Source organism: Cupressus sempervirens, chromosome 4 (genome assembly GCF_028749045.1).
Source record: "Cupressus sempervirens isolate cs-2001-9-10 chromosome 4, ASM2874904v1, whole genome shotgun sequence".
Taxonomy (NCBI): Eukaryota; Viridiplantae; Streptophyta; class Pinopsida; order Cupressales; family Cupressaceae; genus Cupressus; species Cupressus sempervirens.
Genome location: NC_143121.1, coordinates 491,569,028 through 491,590,974, shown reverse-complemented (window position 1 = coordinate 491,590,974; position 21,947 = coordinate 491,569,028). Strand labels below are relative to the sequence as shown.

The following is a 21,947-nucleotide window of genomic DNA, read 5'->3' as shown; positions in this document are numbered from 1 at the left end:
CTTAGTGGCAGGTTGGTTCACTTGTGCCCTATTCCCTCTCTACCAATGCTTCCCCCCATCACTGCATTTCAGATTTAATATTCTGAGGTTAATTATTCTCTAGAAACAATCCATAGATTTAACAATTTCTAACAACAGAAGAAGGATGCAGACCATCTAGATTCCCAAATCAAAGGTAACAATTGTTTTTATTTCTCTTAATGTTCAAGTGAATGTGTATTTATGTATCTTTTTAGATTATATGACCTTGTTGGCTCATGGTGGACACTTGGCATAATCTATTTGCCCAACCTTCTTTCCCTGACCATGGTGGTTTAGACTCATACCTATTAGCTTAGTGGAAGGTTGGTGCAATTGTGCCCTATTCCCTCTCTACCAATACTTCCCCCCATCGCTGTGCTTCCTGCAAGAAGAATTAACATGGTGAAAGCATAGTTCCACATATTTGAATAAAAAATAGTTATCACAACTAATAACCATATTAAGTCATTTTCCATTCATGTGATAGCATATAATCAATCAACATATTCCATTCCACACGAAACATAACAAATAACCAATATTTCCATTCTTATGAACTCAAAATGAATAACTAATTTAACCAACCATTTTGGATTAGCTTGAAATATCAACAGCTAAATAAATTTTCAAAATTAACAAAATAGGGGATGTAATATACTCTCCCCCTCCCCCCCATGTTTCATCATCCCTAGTGAATATTGCAATCAAATACAGAAGAAAGACATCCATAATTTAAATAAATAGTTGTCATATAGTCTCAAATAGCATCGTGTCACAATGTCTCAATTTAAATTACAAAATAATAGTATCAAGTATAGTTCATGTTCTTGGAAAAAGATGGAGAAATTTCTAGAAGATTTCATCATAATCTTCCCAAGTAGCATTCTCCTTAGCACATTGGTCCCACTGGACCTTGCATTAGGTGACATCCAGATTTAGTAAGGGAAGCTTACGCACCTCGAGTATTTTGAGTGATTCTATTGTCACCAGCCTTGGGTCTCGCACCTAGGGTTTCTATGGGGCCCAATTGCTACTCTGCTTAACGGTTGTCTAGTGCTGCATGAATCCTCTATTGGAAGACGATTTGTTGAGGTGGTAAGGGAGGACGCATTTGCTGGTTAGATGTGACCTTATTAGGACGATGGTTGGCATAGTGGAAATTTTCTAGCCTTTTGCTGGTCCCTTTTGTTCATTCCCTTTGTTGCCATTGCTACTGCTAGAAATTCCCTTGAAATCTTTACTATTATTTTCCCCTTGAAGTTGGGTTTTCTGGCGTTCAAGTTTTTAAAGTTCTTTTCGTGAGTTCTTGGTTCGGAACTAGATGCACTCCAGTTGGCCTTCCTCTTATTATCACGGGTGGAATCATCCTTCTTTACTTTTTGTTCTTGTTGGATGGCCTTTACGAGAGCCTCCTCCATGGTTTAGGGTGCTAGCATATCTATGGGTCCCACAATCTTGTTGTTCAGTCCTATGATAATTTTTGTGACTTTAAAGTTCCCATCTTGCTAACAGGCAGGTACATATTTCAAACGTCGAGTGAATCTTTCCTAGAGTCCAGTCACTGTCAAGTCCCCTTGTTTGAGGTATTGAAAATCTAACACCTTCCAATCATTGTAGGATTGGAGTAACCATTGGTTCTTAAAAAACAGTGAAAAACCTATCCTAAGTGATGTCAGTGGTCTTAATACTTAATTGGATCTTATTGTTTTCCCACAATGTGGCAACTTCCTTAGCAAGCTGGTAGATTCCCCAAACACCCTTTGAGGATTCGGAGAAACTCCTAATGTTGAAATACTTCTCCATTTTGGCTAACCATGCCTTATTGGTATCCCCAGACTTAGATCTAGAAAACTTGGGTGCTTTATTTTCTTAATGTCAGCAGATAGCTCACGGGCTATCTTCTTTTTCTTTTGGATTTCCAGCTGAGCTAGAGGGGGCCTGTTTTCTTGTCCACTATGGGGAGATTGTTTTGACTTGACTCTAGGATGAGGTGAGGACTACGTATCTTCATGCCCTTGCCCAAGATGGGTTACTAAGTCATTAATCCTCTTCTCCATTTTCTCGATACGGGGTTGGGTGTCAAGTAAAACTTGGACCAGTTGGTCCATAGAACCCTGAGAGTTAACCTCCTTGGATTTTTCATTTTGCACACAGTTGTTTTTACTGTTTGCCATATCATTTGGTCATGGTTCCTGAATTATAGTTGGTTCATTTGTCAATAACACATTTATGTATATGCTTACCACTTGAAGGAAAGAAGAAAAGATAATAACTGATTGCTAAGAAGTGACAAGAATAAGCAAGTACACAATTCCATTATTTCTCATTATTTTCTTCATTAATCTGAAATAAATAAGACAATGAGTTTTTGTTGCAACTGCAACTTTATTTATTTACAAAAACTTCCCCATTGTTGCGAGTACAAAATTTTTCTAACATAATTCTTTAAGGAAATCAGACACCCTATCTTGGGTATCCTATTTGTTTCCTTCTTGGGCTTATTTTGCCTGATACAAGGTACATGATACATCATAAGTGGATCGGTTTGTTTAGAATTCCAGATTTGGATGAATTTGTTTGTCATAATGGTTTTCCTAGTAGGAGTCCACTTGATTCTTTCCTTCTTGATCCGGTTTAAGGCATGGGTTAATGTTCCATCATCTCTAGGTGTGGAGCAGTATGAGTAATCAAATTTGGGCTTATTCTTAATCAAAAAGATATAAGCGGGGTGACGGGGTTTCTTTCGAGGTGTCATTCGGGTTCACATCTTGTTCCCATTTAAATATCACCTATTAGTTTTCTTTGAAATCAGTGGTGAGCCCAAGGTTTAGTGTCGAACCCAGAGATCTGAAACCATATGTAACAACCATCTTTCATACCCCTTAGTCTCTCTATATTTAACATTCAAAACAAGCTATCTACATATACACATGCATGGGATTCATAGTTATAACAGATTAATTGATTCTCATGAAGGACCTTAACTAACAAACGGTGATTTATTTCATTTATTTAATTAAACTAAAAGATAAAATTGCATGGAAGAAAGGGATCCTTAACTAGTTGATACATTTAAATATCACTTCATATAATTGAAAGGAAATAAGTGCATCTGCAACATAAAATAAATACATGTCTAGCTGAACTTGGATGAGCATGAAACGAGATTCCAAATAATTGCTAAATTGTATCAAGCTAAGAGAGTAGAACCGATCTGTCTAGTGCAAGTCCTGGCTTTGGTGGAGAGGAGAAGTATTGCTAGAGGCTTAACCACCCAACCATAGACCTAGTTTATCCCCCTCTCGCTCTCAGCTGAGAATGGCCCTACCTTGCACAGGATAAGTCACATGTTCATCATGTTGTCCTGCCACTTGAGTATCCTGGTGTTAGAGTGTCAATTACACAACCGACTTGCAAGTTGTCCTGACTTCTAGTGATCACAACAACATCATTTGCCACTAATCCTACTCTGGCTAGGGAATTACATGGCCACTATGTGCCTAATCACCCACCACTTGACTTGATAAACAAGACTGCACTTAACTTTCCACCATGAGCTAACTAGAATTCTATTTTTCAGCTTATAAATTTTAGAATGATTTTGTAACATAAATTTTGTTTTTAAATGCAGTTATTGCACAACCATCTTGCATGGGTCACACCACACATCTCTGCCTTGCATGGCCTTCCTTGATGGTTCTTGGTGTAAATTCCCCAACATATATTAAACTTGTTGAACAATGCAAAAGGTCATCAAATTCCTTCAAGAATTTCTTGCTAATGCATGTAAACAAAGTGGCAAGCCTTCTCAGCTGCTCCACATCTAATGGGGTAAATTTACAATGTACATTCTCTCAGCGGTATATGAAGGGTGCTGCTGTAGCATGTAGAGTGTGTTCACAGATGATTTGTCTCTTATTAAGGCCTTATTATGAAAATAGATAAAAGGTAGAGAAATATAAAACATTTTGAGCCGATGACTCATCCCATGAACAACATGTCTATGCACATAGTTTTGAACTCTTCTTTATGATCATTCATGTCCACTTGGACCAATAGAAATGTCAAATGAGGAGAGAATTGATGCAAATATTCAAATTACCATTGAGCAAGAATAATGACATGGAAGAGTTAACAAATATGATGTGACAAGGCTGCGTTGAAGTATGAAAGAGATGTCTTTCTTTGCTCCATATGGCGAACTTTAATGTATGGTGTTATTGGCTGCTGTTCAGTGCTTACAACAATATTTATCTTGTGATAAAAACTTAACGTTGAATAGAAGAAATTGCAAACTTGAAAGGAGAGCAAGCCCATGAGAGACTGCGATTTGCCAACTTATAGAAGATTGCTCGGTTACAAGGGATTAGACTCGACCAAGAAAGAGTTGTGTATGAGAGATTGCAAGGTGGCGAACAAGATTTACAATATTGATAGAACTTGAAATAAAAATATGAAGGGGCTGAAATAATAAGGAATGATAAGAGGCCGATAGACTTCATGCATTAATATAATTTTACATACGAAGAAAATGTATATAATCCTTCCTATGATTTATTATATCCATTATACTCATAATTTATGCAGGTATGTACGTGTTATTTATACACATACATACATATATGTTATATTTCAAATATACGTATACTTATACATCATATTTAAATATATGCATACATACATATACATATATGTAACACGTACAAATGTACGTAAGTACTATGAATATTACTTATATAAGTCATGTCTGACAACAGAAGAGTAACTTGCTTATGTTTTCATGTTTACTTTTGTGATATTGCAATCAGGATTTAACTCTGTGATTTTTGAGTCAAACTCATTGACCCATGTTTACTTTTGTCAGTGAACCCTTTTATTGACAAGTTGACAGTCAATTGCCTAGAGGTGTGCCTAAGAGTCTTATTGCACTTTTTCTTCTAATTCCATTTTGACACTTATTTGGCCTTCTCGGGGTGTGTGTAGGGAATTGAGAGCAATTGTTTTCTATCTTGAAATTGATGCTGCCTTACTACTGGGCACATTACAATTTTTTTTTTTTGTGCGGGTACAACATTCTTGAAATTAATATTTGCTAGTATGATGCTATTCAGCCTTCATTTGAATTAAGTTTTGTATAGTTAATCAATATCTGTGAAAGAACACTACAGCTGTCCTTTTTTCCTTCCTTTCTTCTGCTTTGTGAGCATATAGAGTCACTTCTTGTAGTTGTGTCTATTTGTAAATAAAATATAAAACACTGTGGTCCAATATCTGTGTGCATGTATGAGCTCCTTACTAGTGTTGTGATTAAGATTTCATTTTTAGGATAACATCTGGTTTCTCTTCTACATGGATATGACTTCTTAATTTTTAATTGAAATTTTCAGGGCTATTCGACATCCTGCAAGTGGATATGTCCAAGGAATCAATGATCTGGCTACACCCTTTTTGGTGGTATTTTTATCAGAATACTTAGAAGGCAGTATGGAAAACTGGGTGATGTCAGACCTGTCTCGAGAAAGTGTGTTAAATGTTGAGGCAGATTGTTACTGGTGTCTATGCAAACTCCTGGATGGTATTCAAGACCATTATACATTTGCTCAACCAGGAATACAACGACTTGTTTTCAAGCTGAAGGAGTTGGTACGACGAATTGATGGTACCCATTGGCCCCTTCTTTTTTCATTAATTTGCAGGCACACGTGTATTTTGAAATGATGCATTCATATCTATATGTGCTAAAAGGTACTCAGTAATAATGTGCCATACCAAATTTTATTCTACTTTTTTCTCTTTGGTCATTTGATTGCAAACATGTTTGTGCAGACCGGCTTGCAAGGTAATTCCTGCATGCTGGCCTGTCTTTATATTTCATCGTTGCAGTAATCTTTTTGTTATGAGATGAATGTTTTATCTAGTGTATCCATGCATGTCCAATGCGTAATTTATTGTTCTATTGCAATAGATACAAGAGAGGGAAAAATATGCCCTAGGTACAAATTCAAATATTGAAATTTCACATCTTGAACAGGGGACTTTTTCCATTGCTTGTATCTAGTTTTAGTTTTAGAAGACCATGCTGTAGAGGAATATTAATATTTTATTATGGTTTATTTTAGTGGAAAGGCTCGCAAAAGACTTTCTTCATATCATGGTATATGACAATAAATATTTTGAGGAAGAAGCTTGAATGCATATGTACCTACTCAATCACTTACCTCTGGGTAGGCATCCCCGCTAAATGCTAGGTCTAGGAAGGGGGTTTGGACATTGCCACATCAATTATTACTTAATTATGCTATTATTTTTCATTGCCGTTCTTTTGTAGAAAATCAGGCCTTATAAATGGTATTGCTTATGTTCGCCTTATCCTTTGTATGCACTTCCTCCAAAGAGGGAATGACAACACCCCAAAATGCTAGGGAGCAAACACAAAAACAGAAATGGAATTGGGAACTATTTTTTTCTGCAAAGCCCTTAGGAACAAAATGGTGTGGAAAGTTGTTCAACAATTCTCAATAACTTAAAAAAAATTAAAATTATATAAGCACAAACAAAAACTGCAGATACTTTTCAAAAAATGTAATGCTTAAAGTGTAAAAAATGTACAAAGCATTAACTGTAGCATTCCAGTACCGAGGTTACCAAATCAGAAATATTCAATTTTAAAAAAGTATAAAAATCTAAACAAAAGATGCATATAGTCATGCTGTTCTCAAATAGGAAATCAATTCTCATAAATCTTGTTGCAGTATGAGCTATTTTATAGTATTGAGAACAAATGATTCTTACTAGCAATTCTCTTTTAGGCTAATTGATAACAGTTGTCTCTGATCAACTGCAAGATTTCTTTAATTGTTTTTATTTCAGTTGAATGCTGTAGTTTCTGTTATGGTTTGCTCTTTGAGTTTGCTTGAGAATGGGTTTTTAGATGGAGAAGTAGGATGGGAGTGAGTTTGGTTGGGGGCACAGTAGTGTTAGGATAAGTAAAGAAGGGGCCCTAGATTAGAGCACTAGCATAATAAGGGGTCACCTTTCTTTCATTATAGGGTTTTATCAAACTCCATAGAGTTGAGAAAAAATGGATATAGTATAAGGTTTTGAATTTTTTTTTTGTCTTTGACCAACCAACAAATTTTTCTTAGGTGGGCCTATTAATTATGAGGTTCAGGTGGATTTCTCTTTCTCAGTTTGTGTCTTACGTTTCCACTTGTTTTGCTTCTTTTTTCCTTGATTCCCTTGATTAGCTACCAATGCCTTAGAATTGGAAGACTTGAGCATTCCCATACTCATTAATTTTGATTGTTCCAACATCAACATCTCTCCAAATGACTCAAATAAAGGTGTAGTGAATGCATTTCCCATTGTCAACTTGTGAGTGTCATAGCTTGAAACAAAGGCTGCATATTCTGAAGAAGATTGCCCATCATATGATGAATTAATTGGGAATCCTTGATGGTAATACCACAATCCTTAAGTTGTACTCTCAACTCATTAGCCTTGTTGACGAAATCTTGGATTGTGTCAAAATTTTTAGGATTCAATTTGAGAAGCTTTGCTTGAATTGTGAATCCGTTATCTTCATCTATTTTACCATACAAACTTTCAAGTTTATCCCAAGCTTCCTGGGAACTACTCAAGGGTAAAATGTGAAATAAAAGATCCTCAGTGATTGATTCTCTAATGATTCCAAAAGCCTCAGAGTCTTCAATTTTCCATGCCATTGTTTCCTTGGGATCTACATCAGGACCAGAGGGAATTGGAGTTGTTCCATTCACAAAGAGATTCAAGCCTTTCTTTTTTAACCTGCTCCATACAGTTTCTCTCCATGTGGCATAGTTGTGTGGAGTTAATTTAGAAAATGAAGAACTCATGATGCAAAACTGAAAGATTGCAAGAAAAATCACATAAGACACTGCGCCCCCCCCCGCCCATAATAGATGCTTTGACACTTTATATTTAGTGTATGTACCATAGCCACTTGTCAAAATGGAATAAAGTGGACTTCTGATTTTGATGTTTACAATAGAAAATGTGAAGCTCTAGTAGACTCAAGTACATAAGACACAAGATCTCTCAAGGATCTAAACTGTTACAAGTGCCAAAATAGGCCAAAAAAGACCAAATGTTGAAAGTACAATAACTACTTATGGTTGCTCCAAATTGATACCAAATATAGAAAGTAGACAAAAAAAATGCACTTCCAAAAAAATGACACCTAAAAATGTGTTTGTATGAGCCCAAACAGAGCCTTTGAAGTTGCAAAATGCGGGATTGAACAGGTACAGTCACCAAGATCTTCTCATTCTGCAAAATCAGTCCCACCAAAACCAATAAATAGCTTCACCAATGCGAAATTTAGGAAATGAAGTCCAAAAAAAAAAAAAATTGTGCCTAATTTGGAGTCTGGATGAGTGACTTATGACCTTTTAAGAAGGGTCCAAAATTCAAATGCTCGCTGACATCAGAAATACTGATGAGCCTAAATTTAATGGTTTGGGTCCCATCAAGGCAAAAAATTAAAATGACCACCAATTACCCTCAAACGGGTGTCAAATTCATCCTTAAAACAAATCCAAGAAATGCAATTTTATTTTTTAAATAAAATACCAATTACCAATCAACTTCTACTTCCAATGTTGCTGCCACTTATTTGATGACAGAGATCTGCTTAACCAGATTACAGAGTTGAAGGGACTATGAGCTCATGAGATGTCTACCAATGCCGCGTAGTGTATGGTGTCCACAGGCAAGATGTGATTACTGCAAAAAACTCAAATTGGGCAGATCGAAAGATGAATGCCAACAATTATGTTCCTTTATGAGTGCAGATATGGATATCGAATGTTGCAATCAGATCAAGCTTGTGTGCTTTATGTTGCCAATCATTGCGGATTGTGAGATCTCGTGGGAGCTCGTGCGGGACCCCTTTCATTGCAGGAGTGAAAACTCGAGTCTTCATAGATCAGGCCTCTTGTGCGCTTGGTTAAATGCCAATATTGCTTTGCTGTTCGTGGAATTTGGATGCGTTGAGGGACTCTAGTGTGAGCTGTCACCAATGATGGTTGGATCCAATGTCTCACTCTGATGCCAATGTGCCAAGGATGCTCGATATGCCAAAGAGCACAACTCAGATCGGGGAATGCTATCTAGATAGTGGTTGTAGTCAATGTGTGCTCAATGATGTCCAAGATGGATGCCACTTTGGGTTGATGCCACGGCCTCGGGCTTAATGTCTATGATCGAGCTCGGGTCCAATGTTAGATTACGAGATGGGCGGGCTGGGTCAAATGATCTCGCATACAACTAACACATGAATATATTGAAGTAAATGCCTCCACCAGTGGGTGAGGAGGATCAGGATTAGAGTGTCGACAATCTCACTATTGCACAAGGTATGACTAGATCGCAGAAATGGATCAAGATAGACTATGAGTGCAAATCGTGGGAGCTCGTGCTCATATCCTTTTGATCACGATGCTATGTAATGGGCAGTTACTGTACCGCGGCGAGCTTGGATACTTGTAATCCTTCAAATGGGCAAATCAGGGTTCCAAGTCCGATTTGCAAATTTTTTTTAACCTCAAATTTGACTTTTGCCCAATATAGGCAAATTTATAGTCAAAATTCGTTGTAAGGACCACTTGGACTCAATGACAAGGTCAGATCTTGCTCAAAACGCTCCCAATAACTGCGGATATCCTGGATCTAAATCGTGGTCCTCCAAAATGAAGCAAAATGATTCTCTCCAATGGCTATGCAACGAAGCTCCTACGATACCATGTAAGAATTTGCCTAAGGCAAAAATGCAACGCCAAGATCTAGAAACACGAGGAAAAACAAGAGAGACAAGAGATGATCAAATGAGAATTTCAATAATGATTAAATAATAATGGATTTCAGATGATTACATCATAGAAGTGCCTTTTACATAAAAGCAATTAAGATGACTAGGAGTCAGCAAAGAGATAATCATAACATCTAAGCACATGTCCACCAAGAGTGGATTATCCTCCATTGTGCATGAATGTATGTGCAACAATGAGAGGATAAGAGTACAAAGTTGTATCTCGTAAAGAGATATAGTAGACAACATGTGCTCAATTGGAGTGCAAACTACTATGTTGTCAACATGACAACTCATATGAATATGCAAACTCCTAGGTGTCTACATGATAACTAATATGAATATGCATTAACCTAAGTTTAAGTAATGGATTTCAGATGATTACATCATAGAACTGTCTTTTACATAAAAGCAGTTAAGATGACTAGGAGTCAGCAAAGAGATAATCATAACATCTAAGCACATGTCCACCAAGAGTGGATTATCCTCCATTGTGCATGAATGTATGTGCAACAATGAGAGGATAAGAGTACAAAGTTGTATCTCGTAAAGAGATATAGTAGACAACATGTGCTCAATTGGAGTGCAAACTACTATGTTGTCAACATGACAACTCATATGAATATGCAAACTCCTAGGTGTCTACATGATAACTAATATGAATATGCATTAACCTAAGTTTAAGTAATGGATTTCAGATGATTACATCATAGAACTGTCTTTTACATAAAAGCAGTTAAGATGACTAGGAGTCAGCAAAGAGATAATCATAACATCTAAGCACATGTCCACCAAGAGTGGATTATCCTCCATTGTGCATGAATGTATGTGCAACAATGAGAGGATAAGAGTACAAAGTTGTATCTCGTAAAGAGATATAGTAGACAACATGTGCTCAATTGGAGTGCAAACTACTATGTTGTCAACATGACAACTCATATGAATATGCAAACTCCTAGGTGTCTACATGATAACTAATATGAATATGCATTAACCTAAGTTTAAGTAATGGATTTCAGATGATTACATCATAGAACTGTCTTTTACATAAAAGCAGTTAAGATGACTAGGAGTCAGCAAAGAGATAATCATAACATCTAAGCACATGTCCACCAAGAGTGGATTATCCTCCATTGTGCATGAATGTATGTGCAACAATGAGAGGATAAGAGTACAAAGTTGTATCTCGTAAAGAGATATAGTAGACAACATGTGCTTAATTGGAGTGCAAACTACTATGTTGTCAACATGACAACTCATATGAATATGCAAACTCCTAGGTGTCTACATGATAACTAATATGAATATGCATTAACCTAAGTTTAAGTAATGGATTTCAGATGATTACATCATAGAACTGTCTTTTACATAAAAGCAGTTAAGATGACTAGGAGTCAGCAAAGAGATAATCATAACATCTAAGCACATGTCCACCAAGAGTGGATTATCCTCCATTGTGCATGAATGTATGTGCAACAATGAGAGGATAAGAGTACAAAGTTGTATCTCGTAAAGAGATATAGTAGGCAACATGTGCTCAATTGGAGTGCAAACTACTATGTTGTCAACATGACAACTCATATGAATATGCAAACTCCTAGGTGTCTACATGATAACTAATATGAATATGCATTAACCTAAGTTTAAGTAAAGTGTGAATAGTAAATGCTTATTTACACCAACATAAGGCATGAATGAACAAACACAAGATCATTCAACGTTTTCATTGCCAACCTATTGTGCTTCTTCGAGTGTATATGCTGGAACAAACTCTAGTTGTGTTTGCATATTGAAGCACTACATAACTAGCTCAAGATACAAACTGCAATCCTTTGTAGATTTGGCATCGTAGTACCAAACATCTCCCACCATGCATCTAAAAAAGAAAGAAAATTTGAAAATCAATTCTATAACTTTGATTGCATCAATTTAAAATGGTAATAGCACTAATTTATCTAGACAATCCTGAAATATATATATTGTTCATCAGATTCATGAAGGTAGTTGGAGCATAAGTGAGTCCAAAAGGTAATACCGCAATATAGTAAATTCATAATGATCGTAACGAGTCTTCAAAACTGTTTTATAGTGTCTTCCTCTTTTAATCTCAATTGGTGAAAATCTGATTGTAGATCTATCTCAAAATAGACTATTACCTCCGTCAATTGATCAAACAAATTATCGATTTTGGGTAATCGGTATTTATTCTTACTGGTGACCTTATTCAACATCCTATAATCAAAGCAAAGGTGAAAAGTTCCATCAGTCTTCCTCACAAATGTGATGGGTACGCCTCAGGGAGATACATTGGGTCTAACTAGTCCCTTGGAAAGTAATTCCTATAGTTGTGCATCAAGTCTTAGTAGCTCGACTATAGACATCAATCAATGGAGAATACATTAGATCAATGGATATAGGTTATGTTTTGGGCATCAAATCAATGGAGAAGTTAAATACTCGTTTAGGAGCTATTCCTAGTAGCTCCTCTAGAAATACGTCTTGAAAATCTTGTCTCTCTTACCAATTCTCTTATAATATGGTCTTCTAACACTTGGGTTATTATCCCATATAGCATTTTATCATCAAGATAAACCATTTCCTTTGGCTCTCCCGTCTCTTCCATCTTAACTGCAAACATTTGAGATCCCCTTCTTTTGCTTCTTTTAAGTTGAATAGCTGAAATTTGTAGCACTTGAATTCCTTGACATGCCATCACCTTTTTTCCCTTATCGTTCAAACACTCTACTTGCTTGGTGTAACAGTCCACTTTTGCTCGATGTCTCAACCAGTTCATCTCAAGAATCATGTCATAGGACCCTAAGGAGCCACATATTAATTAGCTTTGATGGGAAACTCAAGAAGTTCAACTTTGGTTCAAACAGACACTGCTCTACCATAGCCCTTGACTGATTGACATACTAGACTGACTAAGAGTTGTCTAAAACTCCAACTTGCTTAGGAAATTTATTCAATTGTCTTAGAGATATAAAATATTTTGTTGGTCAAGTATCACTAGGTATGAAAATGGAATTTCCACAAAGAGTGCTTATAGTTTCTATGGGGTGATCTGGTAATCGGCTTTAATGTTATCTACAATGACATAAATCCTCTACTAGAATGTTGTCTAATATGGTGGTAAATAATTCCTTTTAGTTTAGTTTCTAGGCATCTTCGTAGGGCACTAATTAGCATCCCCACCACAAGCAAAACATCCTCTTGCTGGTCCTTTCTTTTCAATATTTTTGGAAACCACATTACCTTCGTTGTGATATTCATTTTGCCCTCTCTTGTCCTTCTTGAAGTACAAGTTATTTGCCTTGGATCCTTTTCTTTTAAAGGATTGAGAACTATGTTTCCAGCCATATTTCTTTTTCCCTTGTTCTTTGGCAACATCATCATCTTTGACCTTTTTTTACTAATGCAATGCTCTTTCATAAGCTTTGTTTGAAGTGCGAGGTACTAGTAATTCTACAGGCCCTCTTATGCAATGGTTGAGCCCCATGATAAATTTTTGCACACAAAATTTCTCATTCGCTTTGTATTGAAGGAATACTTCAGGAGTCTAGTGAATTTCTTCCAGCATTCATGAACTATGTAATGTCCCCTTTCCTAGCCATTAATCTTTGATGTGTCTTTAGCTTTTCTCATCATGGTCTTGTGGGCTAGCCAGACCTTGCCAGGTCAGTATGAGCTTCGATGTAGGCATCTTCACTTTCAGGCAGATCAGAGCCGAGATAGTAGAGATTCCTGATATTACTCTTTATAGTAAGTTAGTTGGGGTCCGTATTTCTAGGTTTGAGTTATTGGACTTTAAGCATCTTGGTGGGAGCTTTCCAACAATGAATTATATCTGGCCTTTTGTGTTTGACACATTATTTATTTTAATGCCTGAAGATTAAATTATTTTAATAAAGTGACTATAGAATTAAAAGGGGAATTAGTAAGTTACTTTATCTTATAAAGTTATATTATTCTCTTAAGTGGAAAAAAGACAATTAAAAAGGGAGGTGAGAATAAAAGAATGAAGAGATAGGCAAGGGAATATGAAGAGTCATTCTGTTGTGCTTAAAAGGGGAAGAGGGAACTCATTTCCACCATGCCTGGTTATGATTTAGACTTCCTTTTCTCTCTTGGAGAGTTATTTGGAAAGCTTCAGCTTTCACCAAGCCTGAGGATGGAAACCCTTGAGCCAGAAGATAGTAAGCCCATTGTTCGGAGACCTCACACTAGGCGTGTCACTTGTGCTTGCACTTTCATATATCTCTAATCTGTCTGTATTACTGTGGCATCATTCCTAAACATTCTCTTTGCAAATTACTCTTGGTTCTTGGTTATGGTTCACCTCTTCAATATTTTGCTAAGAGAGCCTCTATGCAGAGGTTGTATGTGATTGCAGATGGTGAAAAAGATTCGCCTTTATGTTTGGAGACTATTAGTTGCTGTAAAAAAAGAGGGGGAGTGTCCAACTGAATACATTTGCGAGTGCGATGTTAAAATCTTCATTTCACTTCTACACTCGACTATAATCGTGGATGCAAGATTTATTGATGGGAAATAAGGTTTGTGACCATATTCACTATTTTATTGCTGTTAGAGAAAAGTAAAGGTTTGTAAGGAGCAAATTGCCGATAATAACATTAAGTTGTTTTTGGCGTTTCATAAAAATCTTTGGGTCATACTCTGGAGAATGTTATCATTTGTAAATGTTCGAAGATACTTTTCGATGAGGCCGTAAGTATAAATTAATTTCATAATTTTTATTGTTCATTATATAGTCAGAGGGAATATTTATCAACTTCGAGAAATAGTGTGATCAATTGTTATAAGTTGATTAAAAAAAACTTCGGTAGATGATATTGTGACACTTTAAAATTTAGCACCAGGAATTGATTGTGAGAAGAAGAGCAGACAAGGAATAGCAAGTGTTGCAAATATACAGAGGGATTGGTTAACAGAGGTCTACATTTCCTTGGTCAAGGGAATGTGGTAGAAGAATTGAGTCTGAATAATTAGCATGGGCCCGACTATTGTGAAATAGAGCTTAGTCAAGCAATTTATCTTCAGTAGTGGAAGTTATATACTCAAGAAAGACTCGATGACTGTAGGCAAGTGTCCAGCCAAATGTAAGGCCTTCACCATTGAAACACATGCTCAGGGAGTGAAGAATTGTTGTGTGAACTTGTAAGGAGTTTATAATCCACTGCAAATTAGGAAGAAATGGATTAGTCTGCTGCTGGAAATGATTCAGTTTGAAGAATCGCTATGAGAGAAGGTGATGGTTTGTGTTGACGAGAAAACATAAGGGTGTGCATTCTTAATATTGTATCTGTTGATTGCAATTACTGGTTAATTCATGTTTTATAATGAGTTGAGAACTATGAAGCTAACATTTCTTCCTACACCTTTCTTTTGAGTGTTCTTAGTACTTACGAGCCACTATGGGGAGATTAAGAAAACTGATTGCGCGCAAGGAACAAAGGAAACTGGAACTTGCAAACTAGCTTGAAATTATCCAAATCTAGCAGACAGGTCTGATGCAACTAGAGAGACATGGTTGCAATCGATTACCAACCCATATATTTTCTTCTTGAGACTCATAGATGGGCATATTCTCCGAACTTAGTGGTGACTGTGGTTATCTCCTACTGTTGACAGTAAATCAGTGCTATTGTCCCTTTTGAGCAGGATATAATACTTAGCTGATGTTAGACACGGAGCTTTTCTGGTAATTCTTGTACTTTGAATGCCATTTTTTTCTTTTTCTGTGGCATTTCTAATTAAGGATAGCTTGATAGACTCTATGATCATCTTGAATGAATATATTTATACATAAATCTTGATTGCTGGGTCTTTGAAATGTTTATCCAATCCTAAGCAAGAACCAAAATGCAAGTACTTATTGAAACACTTTAGAAAATATGGAGACAGAATTCTTGGTTGCAGACAAATTACTTGACAGAATGTCAAGTAACTGAATGGTGAAAAGGGAGGACATAATTTCCTTACATCTATGCATTGTAAGAAAACCAGATTGACAAGTGTTAGTACAGAACATTGATGTAAAAATCGCTTGAGGAGATTAATCGCCTAGGCCTGAAAAAGTTTAATCGGGAAAAAATCGGGGAAAAAATCGGGAACTAAAAAACCACTAAATTTTAATAAAAAAATGCAATTTTTTTACAGAATTCAATGTTTTTTTGCATCTAATGACTTAATTACTAACAATACATAAGAAACAATCATGTTTAGATATATATCAATGCAAAAAGAGTTATTAATCGGTAAATTACTAACAAGTAAGTAGTGACAAGTTGTAAATTACTAACAACTAACAAGTTCACAACACATGAGAAGTATTCTCATAAATAAAGTGTCAAATGTAAAGAGTTCAAATAAGCACATCAACATGACTACAAATAAGTACAAATGTCAAATACAGGACTACATCTTCCTCTTCCCAGTCACTTTACTAGCGAGTGCGGGAGAGGGTAAAGCTCTAGAACTAGAACCCTGCAGGGTTTGTGCCCGTGTCTGTGTCTGTGCCAATGCAGGAGATGGTGTAGCTATAGAACTAGATGTCAGTATCTCCACATTCGCTGCGCGCAAGATGTCAAGGTCCTCTGCAGTAAGCTCAATGTCATCATCCTCATCATCGCCCTCCTCGATGTCATCCAAATCGATGTCATATCCAGTTCCACCCCCTTCCTCCTCCGCAGCCTCCTCCGCGGCCTCCCTCTCCAAATTGGAGATGTCCTCCTGTGTAAATAAGGGAGCCTGCTCCTATGCCGTCCAATCATAATAAGGATCTATCTCATCCAAATCGATTGGCCTAGGAGGATCTTGTTGCGCCTTTTTCATGCGCAATTTAAGATTATATTGCACATAGACCATGTCATTCATCCTCTTTTGGGACAACCTGTTTCTCTTTTTTGTGTGGATGGCCTCAAACAAACTCCAGTTGCGCTCACAATGTGATGCGCTACAAGGCTGTGATAGGATTCTGAGAGCAAATTTTGCAAGATTTGGAGTGCTTGCACCCCAAGTGGTCCACCAAGCCACTGCATCACAAAAATTGTACAAGTTAGAAAATACTAATAGACAACAAAAAATGAAACATAAATATTAATTTAGCATTTGAGATTCAGAAGTTTGCAAATGTATTACCTGGGGTTTGTGTAAGCCTTGCTCTCTTGCAGAGAGAAGTGGAGAACACCTTGCCTCCTGCTGAAGTGAAGATCTCCTGCTCAGCGATGATTTTATCTCTTGTTTCCTTGCTGGTTACCATCTTTTCGACGCACTCACTTAGGCCTCTGATGACCTCTCCATCAGGATCTACATATGTACCATCAGCCCTAAAACCAAAAACCAAAAACAAATAAGTCTTCCAATTTTAGTACACACCCAACACCCTACGAAAGCAAAATGAACTCAAGTCTTCGTTAACTTAAATTTGAGTAAGAATGAGCTTACAGTATACCTAAAACGTGGGTTGAGGAAATATCCTGCTGCATGAATGGGTTGGTGAAGCTGATTATTCCACCTTCTATCAATGATCTGCCAAATGGGTTCATATTTGATGCTTTCCCCCTTGTAGTAATTTTTGACAGATTCTTTGGCCTTGTCCATGGCCTCATATAGTTCACCCATTGGCGTTTGGTCTCCATCAACCAAACGCAAAACTCTGACTAAAGGCTCAGACACCTGCAATATAAATTTGAAATTAGTTGACAAGTTACAAAATTATTATTTACTTGAGTTACAAACTTAGTATGTTATAAAGTTGTAAAGTGTAAACTAAAACTTAAAGTTTTGTAGTTACCTTTACTATTTCATCAGCCTTATCTTCAAAATATTTATCAAACACAATCCGCACAATGCACATGCAACATAAAATTACGGTTTACCTGCTAATACATATGCAGCAGCATTGTCTGTGATGATTTGCACCACATTTTCAATGCCAATCTCTAAGACCATGTTCTCCAACATCAATGCTAATGTCTGAGCATTTTTTACCTTGTTGGAGGCATCGATTGATTTCAGGAACACCACATTATCATTACAGCAGGCCAAAAAATTAATTATGGTCCTGCTCTTCCCATCCGTCCACCCGTCAGAAAGAATGGTGCAACCAAATTTTGTCCATTCTTGTTTCTGTTCCTCAACAAATGCTTTGGCCCTCTCAACAGCATTTCCAATAAGCCTACAAAAACAAAATTTAGTTATGTCTTAGATTCTTAGTAATTTAAAATTGATTTAGACTTTAGTAATCAACATTCTAATTTCTAGATAAATTAATTAAAATTTAGAACTAAGTAAAAAGTTAAAAATTAAAAGGAAATTGAGTGTAATAAAATTATTCGCTTACCTGCCACCCAACACAAAACGAGAAGGGGACTTGTACCCCTTTCCTGCAACTGTCAACCCTATGGCCAAAGCCTCCCAATAGGGACTGTCAACAACACTAATAGGAAGGTTGTTGAAAACCCAGAAATCTGCTAGTGCATTGTCCAACTGGTCATGGACCTCCTTATTCCATCTAGTGGCCTCTAATGAAGGTTGTGCACCAGGTGTGTGCCTCAGCACAAAATAGCTCCCTATCCCAGAAGCACCTGTTGATCCTGATGGTGCGGAAGTGCTAGGAGGTGTAGGAGTGGGAGTGGGAGTGGAACTCGTGAAAGAAAAACCACCCTGTTTGCGGACACGCGGCCCACGATAAGAGCCAGCCATGCTCTCAATGGCTGCCTCCTCCTCCTGAACATCAACGAAACTGCCCTGGGTCTCTGCTATGGCTGCCCTGACATGCAATTTATTCTGCTCTCTTTGCAATTTTTTTTGCTCTCCAGCTGCGAGCAAGGCATTTGCAAACCTTTTTATTTCTTCTATTGTATTCTCACAAGGATTCGTATCATGTTTTGAGATCCTTGCGATGTGATATTTGAACCGGTAAATGCCCCCGAATATTACTTTTTCACATCGAATGCAAATCACTTTGGTTGGTTCATCGGGTGCTTCATAGGCATATTTCCATGCTTGATCTCTCGCATTCTTTGGCCTGGTGCCAATGTAGCCTGAGGGGCATGGAGTCAATGGCCATTTGTCTGCCATTTAAAACTGCTACGGGCTGCCTACACATACAAATTTTTAAAAAAAACTATAAATAAATTATAACAAGATCAAAGTTAACAGTTAAACAAAGAATTCAAGCAACATTCCAATAACAGCACCAATAAATTGAAATCCAAATAACATTCAAACAAACTAGCTGCTAGGGTTTCAAATTTTTTTAAAAAGGGCAAATTTTTAGCATAAATTCGATCTAGAATGGAAAAAAATGCAAATGAATGCATTTAATCTTGCTTACATTCATCAAATGCATTCCTAACTAATTAGGAATGTATTTTTATCCATTTACATGCAAGAAAAAAAAATACAATCTCTTGCAAAAACAAAAAACAAAGATTCAAATCACTTACCTAACAACGAAGAAATCGAATCAAAAGGCCTCCAAATGCACTTGATTCCGCCTGTTTCTTGCCAAGAACTCCTTCTCTATCCTCTCCTCTCCAAAACGCCCTAAGCAATGTAAAAACATAATGAAAAAAATGTGTTTTTTCGTCACTTTATGTGACTACTGGGCGCGGGCGATTTTTTTGCAAAAAATCGTGATTTTTAGGCGATTAATCTCCGATTTTTTGGAAAAAATCTGCAAAAAAAAATCACGATTTTTGGGGTGACTAAATCACCGGCCCCAAAAAATCGCGATTTTATCTCGTATCGCCGATTAATCGGCGATACTCACATCTATGGTACAAAACATTCAGTTAAAACAAGGGGAGCTTCAGCCAGTACCTTGTTGTGAGGAAATTTAGATAATTCAACACCATGTGGAAAAGAGTTGAAGCTGACCTGTTCACTCAAATTACTTGTAAGTAGTTCGAGGAAGAAGGTTGGCTTGAGGTTATCTACAAACCAAAATGTTGGAGTTGTAGCAGATTCTCAAACACTAGAATAGTATTGTGTTATCAACAGAAAGAGAGATAGACTTGTGATCGATTACATGGAGGAATCTGAAATGTGTCATTAACTTGGGAACACCAAACAACACAAATATATATAGGTGAAAGACTCTATCAATTGTTCACTATAGGTTTGAGATTCACAGAACACCAAACAAACATGTCTAAAAAGCTACCAACATTTATTGCCAAGGACAAGGATGAAATTCTTGATGGGAAACCCTTCAATATAGAAAGGAAACTCACAGTTTTGCCTCGGTCAAAGCATAGAATATTCTGTGATTTGGATGCAATTGAGATCTCTTTATCCATGATAGAGCAACTAGGTTCATGGAATAAACAAGTGAACATCCTTCTCGCTATGATTCCTTTGGTAAAGCCAACATTGTTGAGGCATCCTGATAGAGAGGTAAGATTCGCAATCACTCAATATATTGTTAATGTTATGAGGATAAGAACAGCACATGATCCTTACAACAAGGAAGTCATGAAGGAGGTATTCCAATAATTGTACAAATTTTTCAAGGATTGTGTAATATCAATAATTCATCCTTTGGTAAGACAGTCAACATTTTAGAAACAGTTGCAAAACTTTGTGCTTGTGTGATTATGTTGGATCTCAAGTGTGAAGACTTACTTTATGATATGTCCCATTAGTTCCTGATTGCTATTAAAAGAGATCACAAGAGAAATGTTTTATCCTTTATGCAGTCCATTATGTTCTTGATCTTTGAAGAGAGTGATGATGATACACAAAGCTTCTTATCTACCAAATTGGTTGATTTGAAATATACACATGCTACTTCTTCTGATGCTTGTAGTTAGGCTACCAATGTCATCAAACAATATGGGGAAAAATTGAAATCATTCTTAACAAGTGACAAGATTGAGGGAGGAAGGAAAGAAGATTTGTTTAAGCCTATAGAGGGGTATGAAAAGAAAGACAAAACTCACAATAGTAAAATTGGGTTCAATTTTTGACGCTAATTCATTGAATTTTCGATGGGAATTGGTTGGATGTACGACCAAGGCTCTCGTCATAGTTCTTTGGTTGGATATTCGACACCCAACCAAAGCGTTGATCTTTAAACAGTTTTTGTCATCACAAATGATGCCGAAATTTTGGCAAACTGCGGCGTTGTATTCCAAATGTGCTCGTAATTTCGACGCTAGCCATACTCGCAACATAGTCCTTGTCACGAGTGTCGTTGGTGGTTGTCACTAGCAACATTGGTTTGCGACGACGAAAACATCGCAAATTTTAGGTGGTCGTTGAAATTACGATTACCATAGAATGTTTTTTAAAATAAAAATAAAATCTGGTACAATTATGGCATGCCATGAGGAAATGGAGGATTGTGGTGATGTGGGATCAGAAAGGAGGTTGGGACATAGACGGGGAATTGAAGTCTAAACAACCGTTGGAACTCCACAGGTCCACAAGTAGGGAAGGGAACCAAAGAAAAGTAATAGTAAGACTTGTGGGACGTGTGTAAGACTTAGCAGAACGTGTGTAGGATGGAGGTCAAAACATGACATTGGAATCTTGGATGACCAAAAAAAGCCTAAAAGCCCATAGAAACTTTGAAGCTCTGCAAATTCTTAAGAAATGAACAAAAATGTACTACATTACACCTCTTAATAACACATTCAAGGGATAAGCCCAATAATGAGTTATCGCCACATAACGACATAGCCAACTTTAAGTGACATGCCATATTTGGAAATCTCTAGCCACCTAAATGCATTAAAAAATCACAGATCCATATTGGATGTGAGAAAATAAATCTAAAGCCTTGACAAGAACACATAAGACTTACATCCTTGTCAAATCCAACAGCCTCCAGAAATTCCTTCATGAAGACATAAGGAGTTGGAACAGTAATAACAAATATCAAGGTGTTGAGAATTGATTTTTCTTGTAATCATGAGCAATTCAAAATCATAAGCCAATCAACACTAAACTTAGGAAGTGGGTGATTTGATTTTTTTCTTGAGACAATGCAAACTTGAGAACTGTTGACAAACCATATTCAGAATATCTGCTCTTGCATAAGTCC

The 21,947-nt window shown here is 36.8% G+C and overlaps 3 protein-coding genes across 3 annotated transcripts in view; 1 reads left to right on the top strand and 2 right to left on the bottom strand.

Moving 5' to 3' along the window:
• LOC149562092 (Ypt/Rab-GAP domain of gyp1p superfamily protein) overlaps positions 1-21,947 on the top strand; it is a 153,329-nt gene that overhangs the window by 99,859 nt on the left and 31,523 nt on the right. The window contains exon 7 of the mRNA XM_089825630.1: positions 5,409-5,680. Within this exon, the coding sequence (XP_089681756.1) occupies positions 5,409-5,680 (272 nt within the window). The remainder of the gene's footprint in view (positions 1-5,408; positions 5,681-21,947) is intronic.
• LOC149562094 (uncharacterized) lies at positions 16,398-17,750 on the bottom strand. The gene is made up of 4 exons (XM_089824172.1): positions 17,688-17,750; positions 17,346-17,569; positions 17,033-17,220; positions 16,398-16,926 (listed from the first exon to the last, which is right to left on the bottom strand). Exons 1-4 carry the CDS (start codon positions 17,748-17,750, stop codon positions 16,649-16,651), a joined length of 753 nt encoding a protein of 250 aa, XP_089680298.1. The 3' UTR covers positions 16,398-16,648.
• LOC149562093 (uncharacterized) lies at positions 17,762-21,199 on the bottom strand. The gene is made up of 2 exons (XM_089824171.1): positions 18,237-21,199; positions 17,762-18,071 (listed from the first exon to the last, which is right to left on the bottom strand). Exons 1-2 carry the CDS (start codon positions 18,974-18,976, stop codon positions 17,762-17,764), a joined length of 1,050 nt encoding a protein of 349 aa, XP_089680297.1. The 5' UTR covers positions 18,977-21,199.